Consider the following 26,337-nt stretch of genomic DNA (forward strand, 5'->3'; position numbering starts at 1 on the left):
TTTTCTGCTTTCCATCAATGTTTTTCAATGATTAGTGCCTTGTAGGAAAAAAGATATTTGGGTCAATTTATCTGAGGACAACATACAAAATATCTGATGTCACAAAACTTATATTCAAGGACTTCCAAGGAACCCAGAAGATCAAATTGCCAGTACAGTCTTTTCCTGCTAGTTACATCATAAAGCTTAGAAGGAGGCTGAGTTTTTGTAGAAGCTTTAACCAGTGTGATAGATCAAACTGGATCAAGAAATTTGGAAAAGGAACTAAGATCATAGTAACTCCATCTGGTAAGTAACTTTCATCTATTTTTACTCTAGTAATGAAAAAGTGATATATGCTTTTTAGAAAAAGCAATTGAAGATTACTCTTATCTGACTGCCACATAGTTGGTCTCAGCATATAAACGGCATGTTTGCAGCTACTGGTCCATGTACACAAAAACAAAACTGTTTTTAAACAGTTTGTTCATGTCCCTGCTTGTAAGCAGACTGAAATTCTTCTTTTAGAATACATAGACAAAAAATGATCAACTCAAGGTAAAAATTAAGATATTTTGAGGAGTGTGTCTGTTAACCAAAAGTTATTGGTTCAAGATGCTTTTCTCCTAGATTGTCTTTTAAGTGAGAGATACTTTTATTAATTACCTCTTCTCTATATTTTGAGATAAAATGTAGTGCCCCTTTCTCACAATAACCTGCAAAATCTATAGTATTGATCATCTCATTCTTGACAGCAGTGAAAAACATCAGTTCTTAAAGTAAATGAGTATAGAATATAGATAAGTCTCATTTCTTATTATTCTAGCTTCTAAGAGGTAGGCTGAGATCAGTCCAAAGTTATGCTATCACAACTTTTGTAGTGTTGCCTAGAGATGGGCCAGTTTAAGGGAATTTGTAAGCCAAATAAGCCATTTCAGCTCCAAAGTCCATTAAATGAGTCTGCCTGGTTTTACATCCTCATTTGCGTGTTCATTCTGTCAGCAAACGTTCATTGAAGACAATTTCTGTGTTGGATGCTGGAGATAAGTGGGGGAAGAAGATCAAGATAGAACAAGTCTCAATATTCCAAAAGTTTCTGGTCTAGTGGATAAGTGTTCTAACTCCAACCAGGTCCTTGGAGACACTTCTCTGCCTCACCTATCGAGGAGGACATTCACAAGGAGTCAACTAGTTAGAACAATTGTGAACCCCTAAGAAGTTGAGATGTTAAGTCCATTTGGCATTCCTATGTTCAAAATTTCATCATGAAGTTTATATATTTTACTTACTTTATTCCAAAAATAACCAATGGGATAAGATGAACACACATTGATAAACTTGTCATTTGGTGCGAGGATGATTAACACCAACATTTAACTGGGCAGCCAGATTCGAGAATGTCACAAGATGGTTTGTTTTTTCTAAATTCATCCTAATAAATTTGTTCATTCCTCATTAGCCTTAAATATGAAATTCTGCCTTAATGCGGGAGAATATCTCACAAGCGTGTTCCTAGCCTACTAGATCCACTGAATTGAAACTTGTCAAATAATTTTCCAGAGGTGCTAAGGCATTGAAAGAATTTATATAATTTGATTTCCATAGTCATTGTGATCATATAAACAAAGAATTCACAAATTGAAAATCAAATTTTCAGTCCTTTTTTCCCAACTGACTGCGTATTCATTGTAAATTCTAGCAATCAAATTAAATAATGGTGACACAGATATAAGTCATGTAAAATGTCAGGGAAGCATTTCTTAATCTAGTCTGTTATTCTATAAATGTGCAACGTAAGCATGAACTGTAGAGCTTTATTCTCAAGTAATATTTACCAAATCCATGGTACGTTTTTACATTTTCTTTCACCAGTGCTAGCTCCAAAACTAGCAGTAATTGAGTTCATTTCATGTAGAGATCTTGCACAAGTAGTAGTTTTTAATCACAGCAGAGTATCAGAAGAATATCTTTTTATATGGGAAGTAGCACTCGGACTGCAACATATGGTGACCCCTGTTTTCTGAGGGGATATTTTGGGAAAGAGAGCCTCACTTTATGTTCTGGTGCTGTCAGTCTATTTGAATTCTGCACGTTTTGTATCTATATCACAGAACTAGAGTTTGCAAACATATCCCTCACCTCTCATGTCATATTCAACTTAGACCTTCCTCAACTATCAACTGCTGGTTCACAAAAAGAAGTGCTATAATGCACAAACTGTTTGTCATTTATTTCAACTGCCTATTTCCAAAATCTATATAAGACCTAAAATCAAATACACAAGTACAGGCATATCTCACTTTGTGGCACTCTGCTTTACTGCACTTCGCAGATACTGCATTTTTTAAAGCTTGAAACTTCCTGGCAAACTTGCGTCAAACAAGTCTATCAGCACCATTCTTCTCAAAGCTTTTGCTCACTTCATTTTTCTGTGTCACCTTTTGGAAATTATTCCAATATTTCAAAATTTTTCATTTCTCAAGAATTTTTTTCTTCTCTTCTCAAAGAAGAAATTTAATTCTTCTTTTTTAAAGAAATTGTCCATTGAATTACACAACTCCAAGCTGGCACAAAGACCATATTAGTAAAGAATTTGTGTGTCAATTGGAAATCAAACTGAAAAGAGTTTTAATATTTATGATCCCCATCATTAGATTATCAGTAAATGTATAGTCAACTGACACTCCAGCGTCCAAGTGATGTGTCTTTGTAAACTATGATTTTTTTGTGATATAGTTTGACAAATATCCGCAAGAGACTCTGGAACTGTGACATTTCACATTACACCACATATATATATATATATATATATGGTGTATATATATATATATATATACTTTATTAAACAGGTCAAAACAAAGGAAATATTGGAGCTCTAAAACTGTTCAGCAGGCTTATAGGATAGATACAAGTTTTGGAAGAGGCATTGAGAGACATAATGTTGTGTATTCTTCATCACGCTTAAACAACAAGAAATTCCAAAATAAAATGTACTTTTGATGAGCATATTCTAAAGTGAACAAAATTCTGATGAGTGCCTTTACTTGATACGATTACTGTAATGTCATTTCTGAAAACAATCAATTAATTTATTAATAGGAGTTTTAGAAACATGGCTTTTTGCTTCTAAATTCAAGGCATTGTAAATAATTTGGAGGTTCATCTTAAATACTGCCCTACTCAAAAATCTTGGATGGTTCTAAAGTGAAATTGAGATGTTTTATAAAAGTAGGCATCACGTAGGAGAAGTCCATCACCTCAGAAGTGAGCATGAGATCCAGATTTGAAACTAACAAGTCAACTTGATTGTCAAGTAGATGTGGAAATGAATACCCATTAACAAGTGATGGTGCATTGTTTTAAAAAAATGAAAACTTTTCTCTGATACTCATTTACACAGCAAATAAGACAAATATGGTGCTTTCCAGAATGTGTTAAATCAAGAGGGAGGTTTCATAGAGTTGCAGAATGTGAGAATGTATTTTTTGGCCATACATAGCATGGGTTACAAAACTCATGGGATGGGAAAAGGGAAGTACTTTAGAAAGGACCAAACATTCTCATGTGTGGAGACATCATCTAAGTTACCTGGTCTCCTCCCCCATCGCCGCCACTTCCCCATTCACCTTAACACATGCTCCACTATGATAGAAAAAAAGAGATTTAAAAAAATAAACATGTTCATGAGTGTTAGATGCCTTGAAATGGCACAGTTACAAGTCATACCCAATCTTAACACGTGGAGAAAGAACAAATGCCATTTTTTAACCCAGGCTCTGCCACTTAATATCTGTGACTCTGGGCAAGTTACATAACCTCCAGAACCTCTTTTCCCATTGAAACTAAAACCAATAAGTACCTTGTAATCTATAGTGGATGAAAGGCCATGGAAAGCACTAATCAGTGGGATATTTTCTTCCTTTTTTTATCCCTTAGGTTGTTACAAATCAAACAATGTTTGCGCTTCTCTAGTGATTCTTTTTAATTGCTGTTCTACTTTCCCCCACAGGCAGACACCTTCCTGCAGACATTTCCCCCAAACCCACCATCTTTCTTCCATCAATTGCTGAAATAAAGCTCCAGAAGGCTGGGACATATCTTTGTCTTCTTGAGGAATTCTTCCCTGATGTTATCAAGGTATTTTGGAAAGAAAAGAACAGCAATACAATTCTGGAATCCCAGCAGGGAAATACCATGAAGACTGATAACACTTACATGAAACTCAGCTGGCTGACCGTGACTGGAAAGTCAATGGATAAAGAACACAAATTCATTGTCCAACATGAGAACAATAAAGGAGGGGTTGACCAAGAGATTCTTTTTCCTTCAGTCAACAAAGGTACGTATATATAAATAAAACCTGCCAAAACACATCCCATCTTTTCTGTCAAGTGTTAATGAAAACACAAAGAAACATAAATCTTTTCTTAAACATTGTTCCCTTTGTTGGTAGGAGAAATGTCCTTTCATATCCCCAGAGAACAAAAATAGAATAGGCTTTGGAACATAAAAAAGCAAATTTCCTTCACTTTTCTCTTTCGTAGTTTCATCAACCAAAATATTAAGATCTCAGTGATGTTTTTAGGGTTGTTGTGTGGATTAAATGAGATAACACACATGAAAGCATCTAACAATTTAGCACACAAAACATGCTCAGAAAGAGATTCCACTTTTGATGATCTTACTTCATCAGGAAATAAGAACACGTATACATCTTTCAGGAATGTTCTACTCAGGAAACAAAGTCAGTTTCAAATTCATTTTGCTATACTCAGAGTATAACGCAAACCAATGCTATTAGGTGACCAAATGGTGTGCATTCAATGGAGCCAAATCGCGATCGAACAAAAAATAGAATAGTGAATAGTGCCTTACACAGCAGTAATCACTCAATAGCTCCTAGTTTTTATTCATATTGCTGTCATGTCCAGAAACATAACTCCAGAAAGTCCTGTGCATTAGTTGGGGATATGGGGTATGCATACTTTGGAAAAATCTGCATGCTTCTTTTCCTTCAATGGGAAATTTGCCTAAAGCAGATTCTTTCAAAGGTGAGATTCTGTTGTGGATACTAAGATTTGATGAACTGATTTTTGTAGCAACTCTTCCTGGCAGCGGTGTGTACTGAAGACTGTAGAGTAGCCGTATTTTCTGTTTATTTTTCCATTCAACAAGTGTTTCTACATCACCTCCTTTGTGGCAGTCACTGTGCTAGGAGCTGTGAATACAGATGAAAAATAAGATAGCCTTGGATATCACCCTCCAGTTGAGATAAAGAAGAAAAATAATGTATCCTTCGTGAAGGTCAACATCTCATGTGCAGAAACACAATACCTGAATGAGATCTACTGGATTACATAGAATTAGATGACCTAGTCCTGGAATTGTAGGGCTCATGTTTTTATGGACAGTCTCTCTGTCGGCAGATTTTGTGTGTTTGTGCGTATACACACCTACTCATATAAAGACATAACCAGACTACTGAGCAACGGGCATGAATAATTGACTAATCTTGGTCTCATTTCTTCTAGTTGTCACCTCAATGGCCACTACTACTGGTCCTACAAAGGCTTCTCCGACAGAGGAGAGCAGTAAGTTGTTGTCTATTTTTGCCCCTCTGTCATTCTATAGGGTTTTTCCCCCTTCTGGTCAACTTAACTTTTGTACTTCTCAGGCTCAAAGCAGAAAAGACTAATTGTTCCTAGAATTGTGGGGCTCATAATTTTCATATTTTTAATGACTGTTCCTCTTGGCTGCCAGCACATTCTATGAGTACAGATACTGTTAAAAAATGCACCTGGAAAATTGACTAAAACTTGGTCTCATTTCTTCTAGTTGCCACTACTCCTGATTCTACAATAGTTTCCCCAACAGAGGAAAGTGGTGAGTTTTTGTATATGCCTGCCTTCCTGTTAACGTTATAGCAATTTTTTCCCTTCCGATCAGAATACCTTTTGACCTCCCTTGTTCGTAGTAGATAAGATCATTTATTCCTGGATTGGTGGAGCTCATATTTTTAATGAGTCTCTCTCCTGGGTCTCTGTTGACAGATTTTATATATTTGTGTGTGTGTATGTATATATATAAACATATATATTAACTGTCAAATAACAGGCATGAACAGTTGACTAATACTTGCTCTCATTTCTTCTAGAGCTCGCTGCTCTTAATTACACACAAGCTTGTCTGAATGACGAAAGCGGTAAGATCTTGTACATGTTTGCCTTTATGTCATGCTATATATATTTTTTTTTTATTAATGTTATGATGGATTACAAGCTTGTGAAATTTCAGTTGTACATTTTTGTTAGTCATGTTGTGGGTACACCACTTCCCCCTCCGTGCCCTCCCCCCACCCCCCCTTTTCCCTGGTAACCACCGATCAGATCTCCTTCTCAATATACTAATTTCCACCTATGAGTGGAGTCATATAGAGTTCGTCTTTCTCTGACTGACTTATTTCGCTTAACATAATGCCCTCGAGGTCCATCCACATTGTTGTGAATGGGCCAATTTCGTCTTTTTTTATGGCTGAGTAGTATTCCATTGTGTATATATACCACATCTTCTTTATCCAATCATCAGTTTCTGGGCATGTAGGCTGGTTCCACGTCTTGGCTATTGTAAATAATGCTGCGATGAACATAGGGGTGCAACGGACTCTTGAGATATCTGATATCAGGTTCTTAGGATAGATACCCAGTAATGGGATGGCTGGGTCATAGGGTATTTCTATTTTTAACTTTTTGAGAAATCTCCATACTGTTTTCCATAGTGGCTGTACCAGTTTGCATTCCCACCAACAGTGTATGAGCGTTCCTCTTTCTCCACAACCTCTCCAACATTTGTCGTTCTTGGTTTTGGATGTTTTTGCCAATCTAACGGGGGTAAGGTGATATCTTAGTGTAGTTTTGATTTGCATTTCCCTGATGATTAGCGATGATGAACATCTTTTCATGTGTCTATTGGCCATATTCATATCTTCTTTTGAGAAATGTCTGTTCATGTCCTCTGCCCATTTTTTGATCGGGTTGTTTGTTTTTTTGTTGTTAAGCCGTGTGAGTTCTTTGTATATTATGGAGATTAACCCTTTGTCGGATAAGTGGCTTGTAAATATTTTTTCCCAATTAGTGAGCTGTTTTTTTGTTTCAATTCTGTTTTCCCTTGCCTTGAAGAAGCTCTTTAGTCTGATGAAGTCCCATTTGTTTATTCTTTCTATTGTTTCCCTCAACTGAGGAGTTACAGTGTCCGAAAAGATTCTTTTGAAACTGATGTCAAAGAGTGTACTGCCTATATTCTCTTCCAAAAGACTTATTGTCTCAGGCCTAATCTTTAGGTCTTTGATCCATTTTGAGTTTATTTTGGTGTGTGGTGAAAAAGAATGGTTGATTTTCAATCTTTTGCATGTGGCTGTCCAGTTTTCCCAGCACCATTTGTTGAAGAGACTTTCTTTTCTCCATTGTAGGCCCTCTGCTCCTTTGTCGAAGATTAGCTGTCCATAGATGTGTGGTTTTATCTCTGGGCTTTCAATTCTGTTCCATTGATCTGTGCACCTGTTTTTGTACCAGTACCATGCTGTTTTGATCACTGTAGCTTTGTAGTATGTTTTGAAATCAGGGATTGTGATTCCGCCGGCTTTGTTTTTCTTGCTCAAGATTGCTTTAGCAATTCGTGGTCTTTTGTTCCCCCATATGAATTTTAGGATTGTTTGTTGAATTTCTGTGAAGAATGTTCTTGGGATTCTGATTGGGATAGCATTGAATCTGTATATTGCTTTGGGTAGTATGGACATTTTAACTATGTTTATTCTTCCAATCCATGTGCAAGGAATGTCTTTCCATCTCTTTATGTCATCATCAATTTCTTTCAAGAAAGTCTTGTAGTTTTCATTGTATAGATCCTTCACTTCCTTGGTTAAGTTTATCCCAAGGTATTTTATTCTTTTCGTTGCGATTGTGAATGGGATAGAGTTCTTGAGTTCTTTTTCTGTTAGTTTATTGTTAGTGTATAGAAATGCTACTGATTTATGCACGTTAATTTTATACCCTGCTACTTTGCTATAGTTGTTGATTATTTCTAATAGTTTTTCTGTGGATTCTTTGGGGTTTTCTATGTATAAGATCATGTCGTCTGCAAACAACGCGAGTTTTACTTCTTCATTACCTATTTGGATTCCTTTTATTTTTTTTTCCTGCCGAATTGCTCTGGCCAGCACCTCCAGTACTATGTTGAATAGGAGTGGTGAAAGTGGGCACCCTTGTCTTGTTCCTGTCCTCAGAGGGATGGCTTTCAGCTTTTGTCCATTGAGTATGATGTTGGCTGTGGGTCTATCATATATGGCCTTTATTATGTTGAGGTACTTTCCTTCTATACCCATTTTACTGAGGGTTTTTATCATAAATGGGTGTTGGATCTTGTCGAATGCTTTCTCTGCATCTATTGAGATGATCATGTGGTTTTTGTTTTTCATTTTGTTGATGTAGTGTATCACGTTGATTGACTTGCGGGTGTTGAACCATCCCTGTGTCCCTGGTATAAATCCCACTTGATCATGGTGTATAATCTTTTTGATGTATTGCTGTAATCGGTTTGCCAAAATTTTGTTGAGGATTTTTGCATCTATGTTCATCAGTGATATCGGCCTGCAGTTCTCCTTCTTTGTGTTGTCCTTGTCAGGTTTGGGGATCAGAGTGATGTTGGCTTCATAGAATGTGTTAGGGAGTTTTCCATCTTTCTCAATTTTCTGGAACAGTTTGAGGAGAATAGGTATTAAGTCTTCTTTGAATGTTTGGTAGAATTCTCCAGAGAAGCCGTCTGATCCTGGACTCTTGTTTTTGGGGAGGTTTTTGATTACCGTTTCTATTTCCTTACTTGTGATTGGTCTATTCAGATTCTCCATTTCTTCCTGATTCAGTTTGGGGAGATTGTAGGAGTCTAGGAATTTGTCCATTTCTTCCAAGTTGTTCAATTTGTTGGCATATAGTTTTTCATAGTATTCTCTTATGATCTCTTGTATTTCATTGGTATCTGTTGTGATTTCTCCTCTCTCATTCCTGATTTTATTAATTTGCGCTTTCTCTCTTCTTTTCTTGGTGAGTCTGGCTAGGGGTTTGTCAATTTTGTTAATTCTTTCGAAGAACCAACTCTTTGTTTCATTGATCCTTTCTATTGTCTTTTTTGTTTCAATATCGTTTATTTCTGCTCTTATTTTTATTATTTCCCTCCTTCTACTGACTCTGGGCTTTGTTTGTTCTTCTTTTTCTAGTTCTGTTAGGTGTCGTTTGAGGTTGCTTACGTGAGCTTTTTATGTCATGCTATATTAATTTGTTCATCCTGATTATCTTAACTTTTAAACGTCCCTGACTTAAGGTGAAAAAGTAGAATGGCTGAATGTTTAAGAATAGGCCGCGTGGTAATTTAAGTCAATCCATTGTTTCCTAGAGTCATCTTAACACAGTACATGCTGATTTCGTGATGACATTACTATAAATTAGACAGTGCTGTGTTAGGCTCTGAATTATTTCAATAATGGACTTCATTCATTTGTGCGGCTTTTGTTTTCTGATGACTGTGGAATACATGATATCAAGGTGCTTCTAGGTTTCTTTCTTTCATTTTTCTTTTTAAAGATTTGTACCTGAGCTAACAAATGTTGCCAGGCTTTTCTTTTTTTCCATCTTCTTCTCCCCAAAGACCCCTGGTACATAGTTGCTTACTCTAGTTGTGAGTACCTCTGGCTGTGTGACGTGGGATACCGCCTCGGCATGGCCTGATGAGCGGCATCACGTCAGCCCCTGGGATCCTAACCTGGGAAACCCCGGGACACTGAAGCAGAGCTCACACACTTAACCACTTGACCCTGGGTGGGCCCCTAGATTTCTTTTTAAGTCTTTGGTCCTTGCTGGTAGCTAATAACATGAACGGACATGTACTGAGAGCAGCCTACACTGAAGGCATTGTGCTGGGTTTTACAGGCATTGTCTTGTTTAATTTTCATAATAGTCCTGGGAGGTGGTATCATATTTTACACCCATTTTATTCATGAGGACAATGAGTTAAAATGAAGTCCCTTGCACCATGCGACACAGCTAGATCTCAGGTTTCAATCCGGCTATCTGAATCAAGCGTTCATACACTTACTCAGTTTTCTCTTTTTTACTCTAAAATATACTTATACACAAGAAACCCAAAACCACAGCCCAGAGACACGATGGACTCATGGTGAGGGGTGGGCAATACCATGGGCTTCACAGTATCCTAGACTGGACTTGAAGCTAGTTTTTTCACTTTTTAGTTATGTGAATATGGGTAAAATACTTACATTTTCTGAGCAAGACTTTCCTCATCTGCCAACTAGGAATAATTACAGTTATTGAAGAGATAAGGTCACCTGCGTGGAATGGCTAGCATACGATATCTCGTTTAGCTGGCACAGAACCAGTACCTGCTTCTCGTACTGTCTCCCTGCAAATGTATAAAGAAAATGACTAGAAGCATTGGCTCCAGCCCCGTTGATCGTCCCTCCATTTCCAATATCGAGGGGGTTCTGGACCTCAGCTAACACCTAACCTGGCCAAGGGCAAGGAGTTATGACCACATTGCCTCTGAGATCCCTTTCCACAGCAAGTGCTAATGATTCGGAAGTTCTGACCCGTGATGATAAAAGACGTAAAGGGAAATTTTCACAGGAAGAGGCTCAGCAATGTGGTTCATTGAATAGCCAGTCAGGTTCATCATCATTGTCATTAGTTATTTCTTGACATCATACATTTCTTGCCAAACTTCAAAGGGTATTAAGTGCAATTGTACTCTAATATCATAGCCACAATGAGACACATTTAGAAAGAACAGGTGAGTGAGTCATGACCTCCTAAAGTTTCTGAGAATTTGGATTAACCACTCTCTTCTGTTTTCTATAATGCCCTCTTTACTCAAACCTCCCACCCACCCCACGGTGAACACCACAAAATTTCCGTGGACTGTACTCTTGATAGGAATCTCATGGCATGCACAACATGCAATGGTTCAGATGCTTCTAAATAGAATTCAGCTTTACATTTCTTTCTAAACTTTTGATGTCTGGGGTATTTATTGCACTTAGACGTAGAATTACAGAATAGCTCAGAATGTGTTCTCAAAGTCATGGTACTGGGATTGAAATCTGATTTGTGGTACTAAATGCATGACACCAGTCAAATTATTTCATTCTGTCACTATATTTGAAAAATGGAAATAAAAACAATAATCCTATACAATAAAGCTCATAGCTTATTGTAAAAATTAGCTAAGATTAAAGCTGTGCATTCAAAGCTCTCAGAAGAAATGTTTGGCCTTTGGTTAATGGTTAACAGATATCAGCTATTACTTAGGGACATAGCGGGGGTGAAGAAATGCTAAAATCTATTTTTCACAAATAATGTTTCCCATTGGACTCACGCATTAAAATGTAAACCTTATTTTTCATATTTTGTAATGGTCTAAGTGAATTTAGCAGAGGCTGCTGATTGACAGCTGTTGTAAACTGGACTCTGAGTGGTGTTGTTGTTACCATGGAGGTGGTGGGAGGAAATGTGTGCCTTCCTGTTTTGGTGGTGCAGGGATGTCACTGCAATGTCTGTCGTGAGAAATAGAGAACTGTGACCACCCTCCCTTTATATGTCCATTATTGCAAAGAACAGTCAAAACTAATCATACGACTTCTCTTAGCCCCCCTGCAGCTGCAGCTCACCAACACCTCTGCCTATCACACCTACCTCGTGTTCCTTCTCATGAGCGCAGTCTACCTTGCCACCGTCGCCTTGTGTCTGTTAAGGAGAACAGCAGTCTGGGGCAATGGAAAGAGTTCGTAACAGATGGTGACCCAAGAAAGCAACTTTCCTCCATTGTTTATATTCCCTAAAACTTTCTGCTGAGGATCTAGTCGGACTTTCTCTCTGGGTTTGGGTTATTTCAGCTCACATGCGTACTTTTCTGTTATGTCATTATTGTGTAATGGTTTTTCAAATCACTGGACAAACAGAAAATCCTACTCTGTAACTATGCTGAATACTGCCACTACTCAGGGGCAGGGCCAAGCGGTAATCCTTTAGCACCACTCTCTCCATGATCTCCATCAGCTCCTCCAACAACCCGAATAACCATGCCTTCTGAGTACAGACAGCATGCAGCTCTAGTCACGTCGCTTAGGACCTTTTAACCAGAACCGCCTTGAAGCCTTCCATTTTACACATCCTAATCTAACATCATTGGTACTTAAATTCTATATTTTGTTTTTCATAATAGGATCAATAAAAAAAATCAAAAGTCTACCTCTGTCTCTGTGTACTTTAATTTGATTAAATCTAACTGAAAGTCCAAGATAAGAAGCAGCATGACACCTGAGCCATCACATCCAGTGCTGGGTTTGATGATGCCAACACCACAGTTGTAATTCTTTCCCTGAGGTAGGGGTCATGACGATTTCTTTGGGGCACTGGCTCCAAGAGGAGCCACAGTCACATGAAGGCACCCAGGTTACTTCTCTTTCAAAGTTCACCAGATTCACACTCATTTGGTTTGGGACATTCCAATGGTGTAAGTATAATGTCTTGAATGACTTGCACTGTGTGTGCTCAGCTCCGCAACAGTGTTTAAAAGCACAGTGATTCCTGCTCCCCACAATAATCACCTTAGGCCTGCACTCATATCAAGAGACATCGCAGTAGAGGGGTTAAGCCCCTGGACTCTGAGCCCAGAGTACCTGGGCTTGAATCCTGTGTTTAGCATTAGCATCTGTGTGACCTCAGGGAAGCTATTTGAACTCTCTGTGCCATCACTTCCTCATCTGTAGAATGGAGTTACAGTGCCCTGTCTCCTGGAGTTGTGTGGATTAGATGAGTTAATAATGCCTGGTTCTTGCAAGTCCCCAGTAACATTAGCATCTACTGTTGGCAGTTCTAATGTAGAGGTCATAGATCAACACAGAAACACTGACAGTCATCTGTAATCTCATTTCCCCTCAGAAAGTTTTGTTGTGGGTGGAATAGCGAGTTTAAGTTTCTGCTATAGACCAGGCAACCCTACTAATCCCCTAGGAGCCCCCAGAGGTAGGTACAATTATAGTCCACACTGTAGATATTGGAGAGATTAATTTTTCTGCTCAAGGTCACTATTTTGTAAGTAATAGTCACTTAAATCCAGGTCTCTTTGAACTCAGAGCCAGTAGTTTCTAACCTACTATCAGGTGGCTTTCCCTTAAAACACTGTCAACTGGGAAAAACGAAACAAAACCAAACCTGCATTGCTTCTTTACCAAGAGCATCCTCCAAGGAGTCAGTGAGAATTTTGTTAAGGGCTTGTGGTGCATCTCTCTTTTCTCCTCATGTATATACGCCGTTATTCCCATAATTGCCCCCTTTGAAATCAACAGTATGGAAATCCTACTTTATACTGTGAGGGTCGGTCCTAGATTTGCAACTGCTGTTTGTGGGTTGCTAATGAAACGGACTGAGAGACTCAGGCTCAGCCGGCCCATTAATGGTGCTCTCTGGGCGGACTATTCTGATACCTCAGCTGCTCCCCTAGACAGAATGGGCCCAGGGGTCCTCAGAATCAACTGTGGAAGTCTCTGGTAGGTCCAGGTGCATTTCTGAGGTAGGAAGTAGGCTACACATCATTTTTAGTCCAGTACTTTTCCTTCACAGCATGACTGCCACATAGTGTGGTGGGAGAAACACTGGCCCAGCGGTTATACCTCAAATCCCATAGTTAGAGCCTCAGCTTCTTGTTCTACTGCTAACTAGTTATTTTGTTCTTGACCATGTCGCATTGTCTAAATTTAACCAGCTTTAGAAGAAAGTGTTCAAATAAAATAATAGCAGGTTTACTGTACAATTTACAAATTCAATGATTAACATCTGAATGAAGTGTTAGTAGCAAATGTTGATATGGTGCTCACTGGTACTGGTCTAAGTACATGTTAAATTTTTACTCTCATAAGCAGCCTAGGAGATAAGTACAATTATCTCTGTTTTTAGATGGGGAAACTGAGACAGAGAGGAGATATAAAGAATGTCCCATTCGTAAGATAACTATCGAGACACAGAGCTGGGATTGGAACCCAAGGAGTCTGGCTGCAGGAGTTCTGCTCTTAAACGCTGCATTATCTGCTACTAGAGTAGAAACAGGTTACTTTTAGTTTCAATTAAAACGGGAAAATTTTCTTCCTTATTGGGCTGAGAGCTGGTGGAGGGAACTGCCTCTTCAGCTGTCCACACTTCCTCTCCTTGCTCCTAGGCTCTTCCTACATTTCGAGGGTCCTAGGCCAAGCTGCCACACAGTTTTTCTGCCGGGATGACTTTTATACACTGTCCTCCACCCACCAATAGGACTTTGTGATTAAGGCCCATGGAACCTGGGTGGGTAAAATAGATACTAAAACAACAGGTTGCATCCACATGTGTGCTATGGAAAAACTAGGCAAAGATTTACACAATTCCACATAAAAACATGCATCTTAGTAGTGTTTGGAAAGCTAAAGTCTCCATATAATTCTCAAGGATGACAAAGGGAAACCTCAAGGCAAATTTCTCAAAAGTCCCCCATGATTAATTCTCTCTACTGCTTCAGAGATTTTTTTCCCCTGATACATCATTTTTGAAGGCTTTCTGTAAATCAAGCAGGTCACAGTTTAGTAATATTTCATTTTCTCCTCTACATTAATCAAAGTCCCATGTAACTGCTAATTAGAAAATCTGAGTAGTAAGAGCTAACCAGAGATACTGTACCAACATGATACAATTCACCAAAAAGGCTAGAATCTCAACGTCTTCTTTAGCCATGAAATCTTACTGGGTAAATGTATATATCCTGACCTGTTTTGTTATTCTACTTTTTGTTTGCTTGCTATCTTTTGCTTTGTTTAAGTACCTACCACTAAGTGAGCATCAGGAATTCTGCTAGGCAGTTTGCGTGCTGTATGTCTAATGTTCTCAATGTGCCACATACAGGTATCATGTTCATCACACTGATGAGAAAATTGGTCCTAAAGAGGCTAAAATATATGCCTGAGATTAAAGCTGGAGTAGATCCCCAGGACATGACTCCAGGTCTGCCTGACTTAAGACCTTCTGATGTATCCATTACCCCAGTGGCTCTCCTCTTGGGAACCTTTAAAAAATCCCTGAGGCCCAGCCTTCATTACAGGCAAAGTGGGCATCTTTAAAAAACCTCCTTCAATATTCTAATGTGCACCAGGGTGGAAGCCAGCAAGTGACTGAAAGAACCCCTGAGCTCCAGCGCTGCTGTCCCAGATCACACGCAGTGAAGAGCCGTCACAGAGCCCATCACACAAGTGAGAACGTGCTGCATCCCTGAAACGGTTCTTATCATTCCACCCATCGATTTCCTAAAGAAACAAAATGTATGTACGAAGATTTATATGCAAGGATGTTCAATCACGATAGCACTGTTTATAGCCGCCCCAAGTTAACCCAACTGCTCAAAAAGAAACTAAAAAAGAAACTAAAGGATGTCATCATTGTCTACTATGCATCTTCAAAAGTGTAGATTGTTTAAAGAAGCTGAAAATTAATCAGAAAGCATTGGTGAAACAAATAATGTACATAGCCTGACCCTACAAAAATTGTTGGATAACTTCACGTGGTGGAAAATTCAAAACCTCTAAAAAACTGCAGTAAGGGATCTTGCTTCAACCACTGTCTCTACCTCTCTCACTTCTTACAGATCGTACTTTTGTTTCTTGTGCTTCCTTACAGTTTTTATTTCAGCAAATATGAATGTACACATATAAATAGGTGTGCCTGTATATATATTCTCATTTGCTCCCTTTTTACCCGGAGGTAGTAAACGATATGTGTTATTCTGTATTTCTCTTTTCCCTTAAACTTCCTAGAGCTCTTTTTAGAGGGTTTCTTAGAGGCTGCCTAATATTTCACCAATGAATGTACAACACTTTACAAAATCAGTTCCCTGTGACAGGCCGTTGGTTCATTTCCAATCTTTTGCTCTTCCAAAAAGTGCTGAAATTATAATAGTGTTTTCCGAAATTTTGAACACATGCTTTGTTCATTTTAAAAGGTATTGCCAACTTGCCCTCGATAGAGAGAGCACCATTTTGTACTTCTACCACAGTGTCGGTGAGCACCAAGAATGTGCCTCAGGAGTCTGCAAATCTGACAAGAGAATAATACTATCTCATCACAGTTGTAATTTGCTTTTCTCTTACCAGGAGTGAGGATAAACATCGTTTCATGTAGTGAACATCGATATTTCTTTTTCTGTGGAATATTTGTTCATAATCTTTCACCATTTTTTACTTTGAGATGTAAAAACAACAGATATGACACTCATTTACATGATTCTCTCTATTTCTACAGGCATAGACATAAAATATGATGTCCAATGTATGGTAGGAGAGTGTAAAAATGATGAGATTGCATATTTTTCAATTTTCTCTGACTAATCCTTTTAAAGTAAAAACCTTTATATATTCAAAGTAAACAATGTCTTATTTAAAAGTGGGGATTTTTTTTTTTGTTTATTTCTTTACAATCAGAGTTAGTTTCTGTGAAACATGTTCCTTTGGAAACCAAGTAGAGTTTCTCATTTGGAAACAAAATAAGACCGATCAGATCCAAGAAAGGTGAATTTTGCAGATTCTCTAGGCCCAATCCCTGACCCTCTACTTAGAGACCTGGAACTGTATCTACGTTGGGAAAGAGTAGAAGCAAAAAGGGGGAACCTGCAAATCACTGAGAGCTTTGTGCAGCTGACTTCACTGAAAGGTACTACTAGGCAGTGTCTCCCATGGCTTCCAACTTCTGAGCAACTTCCTTCTGCACTGGGCCTGGGCTGCCCTGAACGAGGTGGCACAGAGAGGGAGAGCACAGGTGGTGGAGGGGGACAGCCTGGGTGGAGAGAGGGGGCTAGTGTGGCTGCTGGTGTGTTATTTTCGCAGGCTTCTTTTGTGTACCTGCTCTGTCCAATGTGGTTGATTTGTGGAAAATGCTCAAACTCAAACCGACCCCTACTGCTTGGGGTTGTGGGACCAGTGGGTTGGGAGTCATAAGACAAAATAAGAACAGTTAAACCACAACCAGCTTCGCTCACTTTTCAAAATGTCATGCCAATCGAAAGAAAATAACCATCTACACCCACATGCAACTGCTATCAAACATACCCTTAGGCTGCAGGTAGGGGGTTCCCTGCCTTTTACATACAAAGTTCACTCAAGTAGGGACTACATGAGTTGGGATTTTATGCCCAAGACTGCTCAGATGCTGCATCTCAGTCCACTCTCATGACCCTGTTCTGAAGGAAAGAGCAGACAAGACCCCCTTGGAGCGCTAAGATCATCCTAACGGTCCACCAAGTATCTGAGCTCTTCCATGGGGTTTGATTTACTGAGGCTGGCAAGTTTGGTGTCATTTTCTCAGTGTAGACAGGATGACAGAGATCTGTGCCCAAAGCCTGGTAGCATGGATGGACTGTAGTTGTGGTCTGCAGTGATGTGCCTTTTCCCCTCACAAGAACACAGAGATGCAGAGGCCCTGAGTTCAACCGTGTGATTGAAAGACATATACTGAAACAAATAAGTCCCTCTAAAATGAGTCAGTCAACCTGAGCAAGGCTTAAAACTGGGCAGTAACATCAGAGAAAGGTGTGATTGAGCTCAATTAAAAGACTGCTGTTCAGAAACATGAGTATAAAGAGCAAATGTCCCCAGCCCCAACCACCCAAGCATGGGAGAGTATGGGTACCCAGCCCATGGACTAAATCTGTCCATCCCAGAGGGAAGTAGACCTCTATTGTGGAGATCGATGCTTTAGATTTTCTCAGTCTGACCTCACAGCACATTCAAATCATTCACTTCATTCTTCTTGGTCTGTGCTCTGAGAGCTGACACCTGAGTGAGCCTCAGCTTCCTATGAGGATTGCCTGCATCTGCTGGTTAAGCCCATCATGTCTGGAGGTGAGCTCTTTCTCAAGTTAAATTAATACACTGACGTCTGGCTTAGTCATCATTTCTGGGCTGGGTATATATGCGACTTCACTCCTGAGACAGGACATTCTCACTGTGATAACACCATAGAATTCTTGAAGTTTCATTCCCACGGCACACCTTGGAGCTCTTCCTCGCCCTTTTCTCCTCCCTAAGGAGCTCTTCTTTAGGACTCAGCCTCCGAGTGAGACTCGCCATTGCATTTCTGTCATTTGGCCCTTTCCTAGAGCAAGCAAACATGGACTTGATGTGATCTGCACAGACGGCTGGTTTCCACCCAAAGCTGCACCATTCCCACTGCACACAATTGAGTTTTTCTTGAAGGACTCAATGGATGATGAAAGAAAACTCGTAGACAAGCTGCCTTCCTGTGAAGCAATGAGGTGAATATTGAAGTTTGAAAAAATAGCTCACCATATAATTCAGTTCGTTTCAATTCAAATTAACTAAGCACAAAGGGAAAATGATGGCAATGATTTGATAGTGTTGGTTGAAAGCAGGAGTACTCAGACTATTTCAGAACCATACTTCTGGGAGAAAGATGCTAATTCAAGATAAAAGTAATACGAAATGTCTGGGCGCATTTTACATGTATTCACAATCCCTCCTTGTCCCCCTTTGGTAATTCCAACACTTTTGGTCAAATACATAATGCAAAACAGGAAAAAATTAATCATTTTGATATATTTCTATTATTTTTTAAAACTGTATGAAGAACGCATGTGCATGAATTAAAAAGCACAAGGGGAATGCAGGGTGTTAAAAAAGAAATACAAAAGAAATACGAGTTGAATCATGAAACAAAAAAGTTCCATTCCATGCATTTAAATCAAAAGATATTTTGTGGTGCCAGCTTGGTGGTGCAGCAGTGAAGTTGGCACCTTCTGCTTCAGCAGCCTGGGGTTAGCGGGTTCGGATCCTGGGTGTGGACCTAGCACTGCTTATCAGGCCATGCTGTGGAGGCATCCGGCATATAAAGTAGAGGAAGATGAGCATGGATGTTAGCTCAGGGCCAGTCTTCCTCAGCAAAAAGAGGAGGATTGGTAGCTGATGTTAGCTCAAGGTTAATGTTGCTCAAAAAAAACCCCGGATACTTTTCTTACTAAAACAGTGTTATTCCAGTATATTAAGAAATCTTTTGATTAGGAATACAGCACATGACTTACTTGCAACTAGTCATTAACAGATCAGAGTTGGTAACACTAAATACAAGACCCATTGTTCCATTATCTTACTAGACACAGGCAGGCTACTAAATGTATGTGGAAATGGTACAGTGTCTGTGAGGTATTTATTAGCCTTTCAGTGAGGTCAGCCATTGATGTCACCATTTGATCATTCAATAGGGAGACCCCATCTAGTCCATTTTTTCCTCTGGGGACTTTCAAGAGGGTTTTACACACAAGAAAAGAGACAACACAAAAAAACTTTGAGATGTAGTGTAACAGCAAAATGCCACATTGCCTTATGTCTTTATGACAAACTCTGTGTCCTGAAGAAGAGCTGTGTTACAGACACTTGAAGGACCTGGGTGTGGCCACACAAGAATTTATTTAAGGCATTTTAGAAGAGGATCTGCTATTCACATGCCCACATTGTTGCTTCACGTCCAACCACTGCTGTGGAAAGAAGGGGCCGCAGTGTGTCGGGTGCTTCTGCTGCGGGCACAGGGCCTCCACCCACCACGACTCTGGCTGCCTCTGCTTCTCCATGACTCCGAGTCCACCCACGACCTCTCCCTTCTGTGACTAAACAATTAGGCAGAGTCGCTGCTGCTACAGTTGACTTCAGTTTATTTGCTTGTGTCTCTGAGCATGAACTATTTCCTGTGATGACCTGAAGGGACTCAACCACGTGCCCACCTTGAGGCCCAGCACGAGCTACTGCTCTGACGATCACGTCCTTCATCTCTGAGACTCCAGAGCACTTGAGAGACATCCCAGTGCAGGGCTGGCACGGACCCTGGATCCACACTGGGCAGGCCTGGGTAGTACCAGTGCAGGGCTGGCACGGACCCTGGATCCACACTGGGCAGGCCTGGGTAGTACCAGTGCAGGGCTGGCACGGACCCTGGATCCACACTGGGCAGGCCTGGGTAGTACATAAAGTTATACTTTGATTTTTGTAGGATGAAAGCTTTTAAATCAGGATCTATCACTCTCACTAATCTGTCAAAATGGATTAACTTATGTACTTGTAAAAACATCGTGTAGACCCCGAGTTGCTATTCCTCCTCTACAACTTTGCTAAAAAGATTGCATATGTCTTTCAAGCGCAAATAACTTTGAGCTTTGATACAAATGATTTAATCTACATATTTTCAAAATCTCTGACCCCAGTGAGAGATCAATGAGAGTTTCTTAATGCTGAGGGCAATGCCACGTGGTCACTTTTTTTGCGCTGTTCCCAGCGACCACTGTTACAAACATTGAGGGTCACTGCCTTATATTATTCATATATTTTACCCAGGAATTTCACCCTAAAATTATTTCCTTAGGAAACATCTCTGAGGAAATAATACATGTTTTCTGTTATGTAGATTGTCCCTCTAAAAATTAGGAAAATATCTAAATGTCTGAGAGTAGAAAAAAATGTAAAGCATAATTCTATATATTCCATGAATATCTTACATCCATTTAAAATCATATTTACACTTTATTACAGCATGGAAAATGCAAGTGCTATAAACTAAAAGCAAATATGTAATAAATTAAACTGTATGTACTGCAAAATCATAGTTGATAAAAATAGTAAAATTTAAACGTGCAAATCAGCTAGACTATAAGAAAATAACCAGGTGACTCACATACATTTCTTGAGATTCCAATATTTGTACAATAAACTGAAAATGACCTTTTAATTTTTAAAATGGGGTGTAAATATTATGGGCAGTAAGTCCACAATTGTGTTAATAATGAACACAAACTAGAAGGAAACAAACTAAACTGTTGCACTGATGCTGAGTCGTGTGAAAGACAGGGGATCTTTTATTTTTGTTTTTCCACATATTTATAGAAAGCTTGCATTACTCTCATAATTAGGGAAGGGAAATAAAAAGGATGGGGGGGGGAGACTGAGGGAGCAGGTCAGGGAAGTGACCTACCCACACTCAGAAGCTGCCTGCCTCCCGGGCTTTCCTCGTGTCAAATAACACATTTTAAGGGGTACGTGTTTTCTGATAAGAACGTCACCTAGACCATAGCCAGGAACAAACCTGCTACAGGAGAAAGAATGGCTGAGAATGCCAAGAGAAGATCCTGTCCCACATCTTAACCTCATCAATGTCATATAGTTCCGGTTAGTTTGTGGTGAAATGAATAGAGAAAGACATAGGGGTCGGAAGAATTCACGTCCCAGCCATTAAACTGCAGCAAATCAGACAAACACTGGGGTAGTTTAACCACCTTCTCCGTTTGAAAGGAATCTGAGGAAGACGGTCAGACCAAGTCTTCCTGCTTCTGGGTTCACTTTACACCTGTCAGGCTTATGGCATTGCAGTCACATTGAGCTGACATGTCTTAGAATTATTTGTGAGTCCTAAATAAAGCCAAATTTTTAATTAAAACCTAATCATATGTATACTTTTTATAATATGAAAGCAAATGTTAGCAGGGCCGTCTGGCTCTGGTCAAATGAAGAGGCCACTAAATTCTCTTTTTTGGCAAGCAATTATAACATTGGACTAGATGAAAAACTAACCATTTCAGCACTCAGGAGTTGGCCCCATGCATACAACAGTCTGAGAAGTGCTTATGCTTGAAAAACTGCAGAATTCAGGCAACAACTGTGGCGTTCTTGCCTGGACCTGCTTCATTCATCCCCCACCTCCCTACACCCAGCTTGATTGGCATGAACGTTCTTTGAGTTAGGGCAATACACAAGGACTGGGAGAAAAATTACACAGTTGAAGGGAGCTCATATAATCTGGGGTGGGGTCATGTGATGGTGAACTGACAAACTCAGTGGTGTGCAAGCAGGAAGGACCACACAATCTGCTGGTTTGAAGTTGTGGTTGTGGCTGCAGTAAGCATATGCTTGGCTGAAGCTGCGTGCATGCTCAGCAGAGACCCAAAAGAGCCCAAGCTAGCCAAACACTCCTGGTCAACTCTGGGGCTGTGAGCATAAGCAGAGGAGATGTGGAAGGACTCAGCAAAAAGTACAAGTAGGGGAAGACTAAAAATGGCCTGAAATTTGACTGTACTACACAATTAATTCACAGATCATCTTGGCAGATCTTGGGAGACTTAATCAAGGTTCTTGAGCACAATCTCTGTCAAATCACTGGCCATCACTAAGCTACGTAGACACAAGGGTGACCACTAGGAATTTAGGCTTAAAAATAAGAGAACTAAAAAGAAAACAACAATACTGAGAAGAGACATCAGCAGCCAAACACCCCAAGGGACATAATTTCAGAGATTTAGCTCAGGTAATTTTCTAGGCAAAGAAAAAGCAATAACAGCAACCTTATGGCAGAAAAATCAGAATCTAGAGTTGCTACAATACATTTTCAACAAAATAATTTCAATAAAAAGACAGGTAATGAATCAGAAAAGTGAAAACGAAAAACAAACTACAAAACGATGCAAATCGTCTCTGAGTGTATCCAGTCATTTTATCGAGCAAATACTTCAAAGCAGGTACTACAAATATGTTCAATTAAAAATGGAAACCCATGTTTAAAGAATTAAAGGAAAGTATGGCAACAATAAATCAACACATGGAGATTCTCAAGAGGGAGACAAATTACAATATGAAAAAATTAAAAAAATTAAATGTGTAGAAAATTATAATAACTAAAGTGAGTTATTCACTAGAGGGGATTAAGAGAATATTTAAATTGGCAAAAAACATAGCCTGTAAACTTGAACACAGAAGAACAGAAGTTCTCCAATCTGAATAATAGAGAGATAAAGAATGAAGAAAAACTTTAACAGAGCTCAGAGACCTATGAGAGAACTTCAAACATACCAACACACATGTAATAAGACTCCCAGAATAACAGAAGGGGTAAAAACGAATCAGGAAAAAATATTAGAAGAAATAATGGTCAAAAATCCCCAAATTTGATAAGAAATATTAATCTTCATATTTAATAAGCTAGACAAAAACTTATTAGGATATATAAAAAGAGGACCAGATGTGCAAACATAATAATAATCTGCTGAAAACCAAGGAATTCATGAAAACACAGTACTTCAAAATTTATAAGATGTCACTAAGCAATGCCTAGGGGGAATTTCATAGCTTTAAACATCTGTATAAAAAGGACAAAAGTTCTAAAATCAATCATGAAAAAGAAGAACAAGCTAAGCCCAGCCTAAGCAGAGTAAGGGAAATAATAAAAATTGGAATATAAATACTTGAAATGGAAAACGGAAAACCAGAGAGAAGAAACGGTGAAAACAGCAGTCACTTCTTTGTAAATACAACAGGTTTGACAAACCTCAAGCAATAAACACCACGAAGAATGAGAGAAGACACCAATTATCAAAATCAAGAAAAAAAGGTAGAACATTATTCTGGAAGAATATACTAATCTTACAGAAATTAAAAACGATTATAAGGAAATAGAATAAATAATTTATGTCAACAAACTAGATAACTTAGAAAAATAGATGAATTCCCAGAAAGGCGCAAATTGCCAAAATGGCCAAAAAATAACCATAAAATCTGAAGAGACCTATATATAATAAGTAGAGGTATTGAATCAGTAATTAACCTCTTCCCACAAAGAAAATTCCTGGTCCTGATGGTTTCATAGGAAAATATATGAAACATTTAAAGGAGGAATAGCATTGATCCTTCACAAAAAGTATTCTTTCAAAAAGCAGAGGAGTTGGGAACAATTCTCATTGGATTTATGAGGACAACATTATTATGATATCAAATCAGACATAATAAAACATTCACAGACCGGTAGGTGCAAAAATCATGAGCATAGGGAGAAAAACCTTAAAGAAAATATTAGCAAATTGAACCCAGAAATGTACATAATGGATTATAAACATGACAGAGTGGGATTTATCCCAAATGTAAACAGCTGATTTCACGTCCAAAAACCAATTAATGTCCTAACCATACTAAGGGAACATAGGATAAAAACCACATGATCCTTTCATTCCAGTAGGTGCAGACAGAGAATTTGAAAAACCCAATGCCCATTCATGATAAAAACTCCGCAGACTAGGAATACAATGGAACTTCCTCACGCTGATAGAGGGCATCTGTGAAAACCCACAGCTATAATCGCACTTCATGCTGAAAGACTGAATTCTCTTCCCCAAAGACCAGGAACAAGACAAGGACATCTGCTCTTGCCACTTCTGTTCAACATTGTATTGGACGTTCTAGACAGTGCAACAAAAAAAAAACGAAATTAAATATGTCCAACAGATCGAAAAGGAAAAAATAAAAGTCCTTATCCACAGATGGCATGATCCTGTATCTAGAAAATTACATGGAATCCACACACACACAAAACCAAAACTCGAACTAATAAACAAGTTTAGCAAAGTCATAAGATAAAAATATTCGAGATACAAAATGTTAGTTGTTTTTCAATATATGAGAAGTAAACAATTTGAAAATGGAATTAAAAGAATAATTACATTCACGATAGGGCCAAAAAGAATAAAATACATAGGAATTAGTTGAACAAAAGAAGAAAAACACTTGTATGCTGAAAATTATAAACCAAACCAGAGAAAAATTAAAAAACATCTAAATAAACAGAGAGAGAGTCTTTGTTCAAGGATTAGAACATTCATTATTGTCATGATGCCAAGTGTTCCCAAGCTGATTTTTAAATTCAAGGCAGCAGGCTTTGAGGGCAAAAATTAACAAGCTCAACCTAAAACTTACAAGAAAACACAAATGACCTAGAATAGCCAAAATAATTTTGACAAAGAACAAAGTTGAAGGCTTGTTATGGCCACCCTGCAAAAGCAGTGGGGGGAGGGAACACCAAAATGAGATTTGGATGTTGAGACTGATGATGCAACATACACCAGAGGGTCTGAGCAGCTTCATTACTTACAAAACTGAGGTTTGAGGGGACAGCAGGGCAGGCTTTTCAAGCAAGGCCCTACAGAAGATGATTTCAAAGCTACACAAAAATAAAATCACAATCATCAAGCCAGTGTGGTCCAGGGGAAAGGAGAGCACAGGGGTCAATAGAGAGAACTGGGAGTCCAGCCATAAACCCCTATATTTACAGTCAACAGTTTTTGGAGAAATGAGCGGAGTTGTCAACAGGAAAGGATAGCCTTTTCAACAAATGGTGCTGTGACAACTGGATATCCATGGGGAAAACAATGAATTTAATTCCTTACCTCCTCTATGCACAAAAATTAATTGAAAATAGCCAGGAGGGGGTGCTAGAAGGTAGTGTAAGCAACTAAATGTAAACAAAACGTTCCACGTTTTAAGCAGGAAGCGTGGAATTGAAAACAAATAGGAAACATGACATCATATTTTAAATTCAAATGCAATGGCCCAATGAAGACAGATATTAATCCTTGAATCACAAACAGTCAAGCAGGTCATTCGGGCACAGACCCTGGAGACGGGTAGACTTGATTCAAATTCTTGGTGTGCTCTCCAGTAGCTAGACAACCTCAAGTTAAGTTACTTAACTAGTGTAAGCCTCTGTTTCATTGCAAAATGGGGATCAGTAACACCTACTTTACGCTTGCAAGGAAGGAATAAATATGCACAATGCTTGACATTCAGCAAAGGATATTTGTTATCATTTCATGGATCAATGATTTCTGTTATGCCAAAAAATTAACTTTTACAAAAAGTGATCAATTCAACTTAAAAGTGGTACAAGAAATTCCTACTACCTTTTGAGGTCCACCAATGTTATTTTAATGACTGCTTTTGAAGAATATCTTCTGCTTTTTGTGTACTGGCAGGGGAGAATTATTCCTGGGTTTCTGCAATCTTTCTGAAATATTCTTCATGGTTCCTTACACTTTATAGTTTAAAAAGAAATTATCTATATACTTAATTGTATATATATTGAAGGGATGGAGACATGGGTTTTGGAAATTGTTAAACTTGGGTTTGAATCCAGTCTCCATGACCCACTTTTTAAATGACACTGAGCAGGTGAAACTTTTTAAGATTCTGATGGTCTCATCTGTCAAGTGTGGTGGATTATAACTACTTTGAAGTATTATTATAAGAATCACATGGTACTTAAGACGGACTTAGTATCTGTTTTAAAAAGAAACAAGTTGGCACGATCTCTGGCACCTCATGGATGACGAATCCAGAGGAAGCGTCATTATTCCCACTTACAGAGACTTTCCCAGGACACGTCCTCTGAGTGGCAACGCTTGGACTCAAGG

General features: G+C 38.9%; 1 gene segment (V, D, J or C); it reads left to right on the forward strand.

Annotated features, from left to right (window-relative positions):
* The window catches only part of LOC106825207 (T cell receptor gamma constant 2-like), a 97,119-nt gene extending 84,834 nt beyond the window's left edge, over positions 1-12,285 (forward strand). Inside the window, 4 exon segments of the C gene segment in view lie at positions 5,511-5,570; positions 5,815-5,862; positions 6,134-6,181; positions 11,686-12,285. Coding sequence covers positions 5,511-5,570; positions 5,815-5,862; positions 6,134-6,181; positions 11,686-11,828 — 299 coding nt within the window.
* Positions 12,286-26,337: the final 14,052 nt, after the last annotated feature.

This window comes from Equus asinus, chromosome 1 (assembly GCF_041296235.1).
Source record: "Equus asinus isolate D_3611 breed Donkey chromosome 1, EquAss-T2T_v2, whole genome shotgun sequence".
In the NCBI taxonomy this organism is placed as follows: Eukaryota; Metazoa; Chordata; class Mammalia; order Perissodactyla; family Equidae; genus Equus; species Equus asinus.